The sequence below is a fragment of the Aplysia californica genome, unplaced genomic scaffold, assembly GCF_000002075.1.
Source record: "Aplysia californica isolate F4 #8 unplaced genomic scaffold, AplCal3.0 scaffold00487, whole genome shotgun sequence".
NCBI lineage: Eukaryota > Metazoa > Mollusca > Gastropoda > Aplysiida > Aplysiidae > Aplysia > Aplysia californica.
This window is the reverse complement of record NW_004797757.1, coordinates 341,220-352,020: the sequence shown is the minus strand read 5'-3', so window position 1 is coordinate 352,020 and position 10,801 is coordinate 341,220. Positions and strand designations below refer to the sequence as shown.

General features: G+C 37.9%; 1 protein-coding gene across 1 annotated transcript in view; it reads left to right on the top strand.

The window, feature by feature from the left end:
- Position 1: 1 nt before the first annotated feature.
- LOC101857131 (DENN domain-containing protein 10) overlaps positions 2-10,801 on the top strand; it is a 17,141-nt gene continuing 6,341 nt past the window's right edge. Inside the window, exons 1-4 of the mRNA XM_005105707.3 lie at positions 2-235; positions 5,280-5,479; positions 6,649-6,877; positions 8,798-8,915. Of these exons, the coding sequence (XP_005105764.1) occupies positions 79-235; positions 5,280-5,479; positions 6,649-6,877; positions 8,798-8,915 (704 nt within the window). The 5' untranslated portion in view covers positions 2-78. The remainder of the gene's footprint in view (positions 236-5,279; positions 5,480-6,648; positions 6,878-8,797; positions 8,916-10,801) is intronic.

The following is a 10,801-nucleotide window of genomic DNA, read 5'->3' as shown; positions in this document are numbered from 1 at the left end:
ATGAGTGCCCAAACCATGATTTTAGAGCATATTTGTTTATCATGATGTAGTCGATTCTAGTGCACAACGTGAGACAAAATGATCTTATTGACTGAAGAGTGCATCCAAAATGATCACTCTGATCACCAAATTGGCAGGAAAATAACCGGAGGCGACAGACACGCACATGACCCAACTCTTATTTACGTAGCCGTGATGGCTGTGCTGTGTGATCTTAATGCTGCTGGAATTATAGGTATCTATTCAAATAAGAATCTACTACTGGCTTTTACCGAGAAAAGTTTTTAAAATAAACTGTATTGAATTAGTTTCCGCTCTTCCCTCACGGTGGACCCACCTTTTAATCTGTCAGGAAGAAGTTAGGGGGCGTGCCGGGCACGCATTGTCATTTCATTACAAGTTGCATTTTTTATTCTCGTTTCACTAACATTGAACATTGCCAGTCGAACGCTACTCTAGGTCTACATTACAAGAAAGAATTTTGTGCTAAGCATTATTTGATATAGTTTTGATATCTAGGTTGATCACTTTGACGAGAGGAGTTCCTCAGAGGGCCGCACTTACCGTGACAAGGTCCACTGAACAAACTATACACTTACTATACAAAAGAGTTAGGGTTAAGGTTAGGCCGCAGCCAGACTGCGGATTCCGCTGGCCTGGGGTTGGCCTGGGTCAGGGGGTTGGTGGAGCTCCAATTATGGTGGCAGTGCTGGTGTGTTCAGCTGGGGCTGGGCTAAGGCTAGAACTAGGACGGAGGTCATTGATGTGTGTCTCCTGTCTTAACATTCTTTTCTTTGGAGATATTTTAGGCCTACACACGTGTTGTTTTAGTTCCTGCATCCTGTGTTTTTCATTTAGACTGCATTATCTTTGTTTTCTCTAAAAGTCGTAATGTCTGACGATGATGAAACCATAAATGTTTTACTTCTTTTGAAAAAACTATCGCAAAGAAAAGTTCAAAAGAAGAAGATCATGGATTGACCCTCTCAACGCTAAAAGGCACTCAAGAGGAATTTTATGTAGACTTTATCCCCAACTGTGTGATGACGAGGAGAAGTTTTTTAATTACAACACGAAATACCATACCTACTACATATATAATATATGCCTAGGCCTACTAGGCTACGGTACTACACGTCTATCAACTTGGCTAGAGTCATGTACGAAGATACAACAGTTCAGGGCCCAACAACTATTTCTATCTACATTTAGCTAGACCTATATTCACCTGCCTACATTAACCAATCCATCGGTTTATCAAAACCATACAGAAAATATTCACTCACATATCGGCAAACGTTTGAAATCACGAAAACATCATTGAAGTCTTCGCCTATTTTATGACCAGTAGAGATGAAAGTAGGTCATCGTATAAAATCCATAAAATCATGAAATTAAGACATGATACTAAAATTGTATCGAATAAGGTTGCAACCAATGCATTATTTCAATATATTTTACAATTTTGTCAATCCTGTCCGCAAGTGTTGACAAAATGCCAAAATGAATGCTGAATCGGAACTGCTACTACCAGCCTGGGGCTACGAAAAAATAGAGCATGCACTACTAGGCCTGGCGCCACGGACTGATGGAACGCGAGGCTGGACCTCCACCATCTTGAGTCTTGCTGGCACTATCAAATTACAGGTGATTTACCGCTGAGTCACCAGTCCCGGGCCAGCTCCATCCGCAGTCTGGCTTGGGCCTTAGAGTTCAGGATAAGGTTATGGTTAGGAGTTGTTGGTTGGCCGGCCCTCTGCGGAACTCCTTCCAGTTTGATTTTGTGTTTTAATTGCACACAATGAATCTTGTCATGTCAGTGGTGGAGTTCACAATCCTACTTAACTCAAACTGAAAAATTGCCTTTAAAAAAAAAACTAATTAAGGGGGGGGGGGGGATGTCAGTTCAGTAATTAAAAAATTGCTTAATATAGGCTCTAAGAGTAGAAGTGCTAGATTCTAAGCCAACAGTTAGAGTTAGAGATGAGTAAAATATTGCTTGAAAATTTGAAGCAAGAACAATGAGTAGGAAAAAGTCAATATATCTATGCTTAGAACTACTGGAAGAAAACAGGTCCACAGATTGGATAGAAAAATTGGAATGTGCATTGAAAAAGCTGTCACCTATCAGCTTGCACACTTTTTATCTCATCCAGATATATCCTGAGCACAAAGAGACAGCTAATCACTTCCAATTAATATTTTTACCTACCACCTACATATTATTATGCAACCAGGGCCAGACCAGGACATTAACACTTTAGAGACCTAGAGGACACATATATGTGTCCCTGTCAGTCAATATCAGTCTTATGAAGGAAATTTCAAAACTGAGTTAACATTATTTTTAAAAACTATCACCTTTTTCCTACAGTTTAAAACAACAATGAAGTAAATATAACCATATTTGACGAAAATATAGAACTTTTAATTGTTCGAGGTGAGGAAACACGAAAAGGAGAAAATGGCCTCCGAAGTTGAGCAACATATTTCCATAGCAACGGGGGTCTTAGAATTGAGATAGAGACTTGAAATTTGCAGTTTTTATCTTGGCTATGCCACTACGACTTAACATACAGAAGTAGAAAACTATTCATTTACAGAGAAAGAACTTATGGACAAAACAGAATTTTCACGAGGATGGACTTCACATCAAATGCAACAAAATATTAGCATCATTCTAGGTTTTCAAAGTAGCTGTATATATATATATATATATGTCAAATTCATCTGTTTCATATATATATATAAATATGAAAGGCCTATATCTCCTGAGAATTTTGGTACCATACTTTTACCTCTCAGTCAATGTTTAAGAGAATGGCAGCTGTTTCAATTTTACATAATAATCAAATATTGCTGACGTCGCTAACTGGCTGCAACCCCATGTTTGAGAGATAATAGAATAGTACCAAGTGCACTAAACATCTCCACATTAACAGAGTAAAATGACTATGACAAAGAAATGAAGCCTAATTTTTTTCATGACTGTGAGATCATTACATTTCAGTACTTATTTTATTGCCTCAAACCCGGTGATCTGTCGTTATTTCAGTAAAAACACAGAGCGTTGTCTCATCCGGTGTTTCACCAGCCCTCGCGGCGAGCGAGTCGGCTCAATACTGTAGTGCACTGAGAGCTCCCGGTAGTTTCGCGGGAGGATTCATGCAAAATAATTCCAAGCCGATGACTTTATTTTAATAGAAAAAGAACTGTTCTTTCCTTTGGTACCTTTTTTAGCCGGTATTTTACACATTTCGTGTTAAAAATGATCTTTGAAAACTTCGACGCTGTTTTTCAAGGTTTTCTAAGCAAAGGCCAAAAATAATAACTACGGGAAACCACACTCAAAGCTGTATAGTTCTCCACCAATGAAAAGACGGTATTTAATCATCTATCTTTCTGAAAAGCATTCGATTGCATGGTTGTCAAGTTTTAACCAGCCGACCTCGCATTTCGACCGCGAGGGCTTCCTTTTCCCCTGCGATTCTCCGGCTCCAAATACTTTGATATACAAACAACTTACGACATGCTTACACTATTGTGAAGAAGGAAAACTGAACTTTTTCAAGTTTTTCTGCATTAGGTGTTTTATAGCAAAAGAGCAAAGAAACAGAGATCTGAATTATCCACATTTTACCGAAACCACGTGCTCGGAAGGCTGCGAGTCGGCTTACGTGCCGTGTTTACGCTACCTAATTATATATATATATATATATGCTTGCAATAGCACCATAAACGCACAAGAGCACAACACCCACAAAAACACACTCACGCACACTCACACAAACACACACGCACACACTTTCAAACCCATCAACATACACACACATGCACATAGACCGTCTCGCTGGCCTCTTGGTAAGGAGTCCACTTCGAGAGCTCAAGTGTAAAACTGAAAGATTAACTCCTCAGACGATAACAGCTAGCAGGTCACGCCCACACAGTCAGCTGTTTACGTAGACAAGCTTGAAGTGAGCTAGAAGTTACTGTTTTTACTCCATTTTACCAATCAGAGTTGTCTACATTTTAGACCATTCATTCCCGAAAAGGGGTCAAAATCTGAAAATAGTTGCGAATGAAGAACATTGAAGCCAATGATTATAAATATTTTCGGTCTCTGGTTGAAGCAAAGGTGGCCATAAGGTAATGGTTCTAAAAATAATCTCACAGCTGCACACTAGCAAGGTCCAAATTCCTTTATCTCGCCACTCAAGCTCACAGCAAACCGCACACACATCCAAAATAAATCAAAATAAAACATTTATAGTCGATTATAGTTGTTTATTTTTATCTTAAATGAAGCGGAGGATATCCAAAAAACAAAATTTCATGGAAAGTCAATTTTTTGCCTTTCGAGCCTCGTTGCTGATAATAGCACACTGCGTCTTATGACCGATATTGACCGGGGCAGTCAGATATATGGTCGCTTTTAAACACAAGGGGGCTATCCCTAAAAATGCTGTTTTGAGAAAATCAAAGGTAAAGTTTTTGCCCCTTGTTCAGTTTCTTTAAAAGACAAGGAGAGTTTTCTCTATAACTATACAGATATACTCTCCAATAAAACCAAACTTCTCCTATAGGTAGGACAATGCCCACTTTTGGTGAAGGTCAAGATTTCTGGAAACCACCAAAATCTGGCTTAGCCCGCTTGTCCTTAAAAGCGACCGTATACATAATATGTCCGATAAGCAGCAGACCAAAGGCAAAGTTGTGACACACTGAACTGACATACACAAATCAGAAAGACGATTTTGAATATTTCATAGTATTAGTATGCATACTGTTGCATGCCTTTAAAAGTTTCAGATGAAGCAACACACTGCAAAAAAAATCCTTTAAAATTTATAAGGATGTTATGCCCCAAAACAATGCATCTTAAAGTATTGTTGAGTGACCAAATTATGCGTCCTTAAAGTGTTAAAATTAAGTAAAACCCATGAAAGCAAAATCAGTGTATGCTGCAATTGAGATGAAATGTCTCCACAAAACCTTAAACAGCACAAGAAGAGACAAGCAGAAAAGTGAAGCTGTATGAGCAACTTTTGGCATGAAGTCCTGCCTGCATAGAAAAAAAAAAGAATAGAATGGTTTGACCTCCTGTTACAAATTGGGATCCATGATTCTTGTGCCTGTCTCATGCAAGGGTCAACTGGTGGGGCACAGATCATTGTTTATGAGTTTAAAAAATGCTTAGTTTATCTGATTTTTTTAAAAAGATGTCAATGAATCCTTGCAATTTTGTCAACGCAGTCTCTATCACTTTTTCTATATTTCAGAGAAGGATAGAAACAATGATGTGCTTTGGACTTGGTCTTATCCATCAGTGACTTCAGAGCAAAGAGAGTTTTTGATTGCAAAAACTGGTTTTGGCACTGAAAATCCGCTGTCCATCAATTTTGTATACTCTCAATGGAAACAGACATGGTACTACATATACATTGTTGACGTCACCTCAGAGGATGCAGCACTATCTCGGGTAATTAGTCTTCTTTTGTAAAATTCGTCAGTGCCTGATTTTTTTATTCAAAATCATTTTTTTTCCCCGCATGTTTATTAAAAGCATTAATTTCCATTTTAATGAAATGAAAGTTTCCCTACCTGTTAATGAAGTGTTAGTCAGAGAAGATAAAGGGTAGGGATTGGGTTTTTTTTTTAAGGAAGCGATGCAGTTTTATTTGTTTCCATATATATATATTAAAAGAGCTGTCTTAACCTCATATTTACAGTGTCAGAATAAATAGATTGAATTCGTTGTAACCTTGTACTGTTTACTTTTTTTCTATACATTCAGTGAAGAGTGCCTTGAAAAAGTATACAGATCCTTTTTCTTTACAGGTTAAACTTGGATCATTCCAGAGGTTTAGTACTGAAAACATTTGTTAAGGGATGGATTTATTAAGAAACAAAGCTAAAGAAATGTTGGACTCATTCCTCCCCGCTGGCTGTATGAGCAGAACATTTGATAAAAGCATGTATACTTTGTTGGTATAAAGTACTTTTAAGGCTACTGAGATTTGACAAAAGTTGAGATATTTGTGTCTCAAGATTTGACTTGAGTTTTTTTACTGTTTTGTATTCGGGTAGCTTTTAACTCTTAGTATATACAGCTCGGTAGTTCAGCTGGCTCACGACATCACACTCAATTATTTCATTCATACTAAAGAAGATCTACCAAACCAGTGCAGTAAATTAATTTTATCTATAATCAACTTGTATGATTTACTGCTTGGGGCATTCATTTCGTCTTATTTTAGTGATATTTTATGTAAACAAGTTAAAGTGGAGGGCAATTATGGGGAAGTTTGTAACGCTAAACACTGGGATGACAGAATTGCTTGCATACTAAGGAGGAATAACCTTTGGTATACTAACAGTTAATCATTGGAGCAAAAGAACTAATGTTTAATTGGTTTTAAGAGGCAGCTAATGTATTCTTTGTAAAAAAAAAAGAATGAAATATTGCCATCCTCTTAGTTAATATTTTAAGCAATAACATTATTAAAACAGGGTCTGTCACTTGAAAGTGCATATGCTGCTGCCTAAGGAAAAAAGATAAGATCTTGTTTTACATTATATTATATAAATATTTCCTCTCTGATATGGTAGTCATGAAAACATTTTAATTAGTTACTTTCATGTTCTCAGGTTGCACAATTTGCTCTTGTGTTGCTGGCGAAAGATTTCAATCCTGAGAAATATTCAACATTATGCAGATTGTTCAGCCGTCAGTACAAGAAGACTGGCAGCCCCGTAGCAATGCTGGAAGGCTATTTGTCAGTTGTGACAAGAGGAGTTTGTAACAGTGATGAAAACGGAAAATTTTCTGTCAGTGACTACAGCAAACAACAAGCCTATTCTCGGAGCTGTGTCAAAGGTTTTTTGTTGTTTGTTGCTTTTTTCTTTTTTTCACTTTGGTCCAGTTATGCAGGCAGTGAATGCCTGGGTCTCAATTTTTAATGTTTCCTTCACAAATCGTCAAATTTCCTCTACGAATTAAGAATTTATAGTAAATTCTTGCACAAAAAGATACCAGGATATGCAAGCCCTCTTATCTTTCAAAAGATCAGGAAAACTGAAAGTTTTCTTGATCTTTTAACATTTGTTCATCTGGCCTGTATTGGAGCCTCTATTTTGGATCCATGCCTCCACTTTTTGAGTCCCAAAATCAGTCTGTTTCAGCACAAAAGAGTAGGCTACTGCTTCCTCTCACGCAAAAGAAAATAACTGCATCAAAGTTTATTTATTTAATTAAGTTGAGTGAACCAGAAATGAAGTTTATTGATGTTTTCATTCTCAATTTCCGTCAATTTTCAAAATGGCTGACCAGGGTACTAGGTCATTGAAACATTTTTTTGTTTTGGTAAGTGTTTTACGGCGCTCGCAACTGCATAGGTCATATGAGAGCGACCAACGCTAGGTATTCAGTCTTAACTACCCTAAGATCAGGGGTGTCGCTGAAAGTCAGCAGTGAGAAAGAGCCAGGAGTAAAAAAAGCCCTGAGCCCAGAAAAGATGGGGAGGGGGGCACAAGATGGAGATGAAAGCAGGTAACAGAACATGATTGTGGAGCAGGAAAGAAAGTGAAAGGAGAACATTTTGGAGAAAAAAAAGATATGTCATTGTCGGGTTTTGAACTTGGGACCTTTTGAATGAGAGGCAAACACCGTACCTGTAGACAATGAGAGCCCCCCACTTCATGTATAACATTTGAAAATGTAATAATATAGAGCAAAAGCAAACTATATCCCAAACTGGCTGTTATTGAACTCAGGTCGTTTTGTGTAGCTTTCATGGCTCTCAACCAATTTGGCTCAGTCCTATCGGAGACTGACGTTAAATTCTGAGGTCTCGCCTCTTAGATAACCTAATAGTGTTGATAGGGGTGTTAAACTGCTACTCTTACACTTACATTACTTTTCAAAGGGTTTATGTATCCTTTTTCGTCTGCATCGAAATACTACGACTGACGATCAAAACACTAAGGGTTTCCAACCCACAAACTAGCCACCATGGACCATTGTTTTGCTATTCTGATCAGAGGTACTGAGCACTGTCCCCCAAGAGACATGGTGCCACTCTTGTTCTATTACTTTTAAAGAGTACCAGAGCATCACACTGCTGGGGAAACGGAAACCCAACAAACATATACACTGACAACAACAGCTTGCCAACACAGCAATTATTTCAAAGTCTGTATATTTTTTGGGTTTAAAGAAATATAATTTTGTCATTCATTATAATGCTATTGAACTGGGTACAGTTAAAAGCTGTCTGGCTGTTCGGGAGAAGCAACGAAATTTGCTGCTCTAATATAGTGCAGAGTTCTATTTAATCCTGCTGTCATGTTTTCAGACTGTGTTTTCAGTGATCACAGCTGGTTGTGATGTCTCTACTTGTATTTCATAGTACTTGTATTTGATAGCATAAGGGGAGGCTATTTTGACTCAGAAAATTACTGGTACATGTATCAGGAGAGACAGTAAGATTTTTAGTACACGGGATCATGTCCCTGTAGATGGGTAATTGTAGGACGTATAGAACAAAGAAAAGAATAAATATATACATGACAGAATAAAAAATTGGCCTGGTAGATAAGAAGTAAATAAGTGAGCGTGATATAATTAAAAAATTGGCCCAGCCTTCTATTTTGTCCAGCAGATGTCCTAGTGCAACTTCTACCACGACAGAAAGTATTACTCTGAACTGCTATTGACATTTTGTTTTCTATAGGCTTCATGTAACATATGGCACCGGTATTAACATTTTTCTTTCTTTTTTTTTTTCTCTCATACCAGACATCATACAGACATTTGGTGTGGAAACAATTTTCATTTACACAGCCATGCTGTTGAAGAAAAGGATTGCAATATATTACCCGCCACATTCTGTCAGCAATTTGTTGGACTATACAAGGTAGGTTTGAACTTAATGAAGTTCATATTCATATAAAGGACCTTCTTCTCGTGCCTGTAATTGCTGTGTTGTACAAATGTAGCTTGGCTCATTTTATTCACCTATCATTCTTACCCTATTCTCCCACTTGGAAGTCCTCTGTGTTTTGTACAAAGGTTTTTAGGTACAGTATTTGAGGAAAAAATATTTCATGTGCTGAAATGTCTGGCTTGCATTTAAGTAAAATTTTATGTTGTGCTTGCTTCAGTGGTTTTTGTGAAAGGAGGTGAATTTGTTATTCTATTACAAGGGATACAGATGGTTTTAAATCTAGTAAGGTTTGAACGCCATCAAGAAAAGACGTCTCCCTGGAATGGCTTGGGGATCAGTGCCGAAAAGACAAAGCTCATGACAAATAGCATAAAGCCCATAAAGAAGGAAATCACAGTTCGTGAACAGGAACTTGAAACTGTGAATCAGTTGAAGTACAGGGTGATCTAAAAAAAACTGTACAACTTTTTCCAAAAATATTTTCCTCCACACCCTAAGTTTTGCGTTTCAAATTTGTACACAACATTTGGAAGTCAAAAGGAATTTGTCTGCCACACAATAGTTTTGCTCTACATAGCGCATAACTCCCCCCCCCCCCAATTTTTGTAGCGTGACGCACTAGTTCGCATTAGGCCTACCACTAAAATCCCAACGATTGCGGCATATTGCAAACTACAGTAGTCTTTCAGGCCAAAAGAAGTTTGCAAATAGTTTTTCTCAAGTTTCGTTTGCCTGCTGAGATCATGGTTAAGATAAGTAAAGAGCAGAGAGCTTTTTGTATTGAACATTTTCTCACCATCAGCTCATTTTGTAAGTGTCGCACAAGGTACGGAAATAATGTTAAAATGCCCTTAAGTCCTTCTTTGACATCAAGGGTGGAAATGGTCCATCGGTTGGGACCTGTAGAGAATCAGATCTAAAAATTCATAGACAAAACGACCATTTCAGGTCAGACACACACCGTTCACACCCCTTTAAACGTCACCAGGGTGCAGAATTCAGTAGATGAGCCCCATGAGATGTCTGTCTGTAGACGATGTCTGCAGCTACGACTTTCCTAATTCTCTACGGTCTGCATTCTCAAGGCAGATCTTCATCTACTTCTGTACCATTTTCTTGTTTGCGAAGCTATCATAGAATAGCAATGTGTTCATGATTCCTCGATCGTCTCGAAAAACGTGAACATTTCCTTTATGACATTTGGTTCCTTGGCAGAGCCCATATTCACCTCTCGGGTTATATTAACTCCTCAAATGTTGTCTATTTGGGCAACCCCCCCCCCGTATTATCTCTAGAAACAACAGCTCCATACTGTAAGGTGTACATTTTGTGTAGCTTTGAGTACTCATGGTTGAGTGGATCCTTGTGTTTGGCCACAACTGAACATTACGGATGATGTGTTAAAATGTGTCGAGTCCAAAGGAGGACATATAGACCATTGGTTCTCAGAATTCCAGAATTTAAAAAATATGGCTTTACTCTGTAGGAGAAAAAATATTGTTGAAAGATTACAGGGATGAAAAGATTATAAAATGAAAGGAAAGGAAAAGACAAACCAATCATTACATTAAATTGGTGCATTTTGCATTTATAGGTGGTTTTTATAAAAGCCATTTCTGGTTTCGAACATAAGTTTGTTCTTTGTGAATTTTTGTCAAAAAAATTCCTTTTGAATGAATTGTATATGTTCCAAATTACAACATTCTAGTACAAATTTTTTGCGAGATATTTAGAAAACAAAATTGTGCCGGTTTTTTTTTTGGGGGGGGGTTATCACCCTGTACCTTGCAGCAATGCTCAATGAAGAGAGCTCAAAAACAGTAAGTCCTAGCTAGGGCAGCACAGATAGCAGCAGC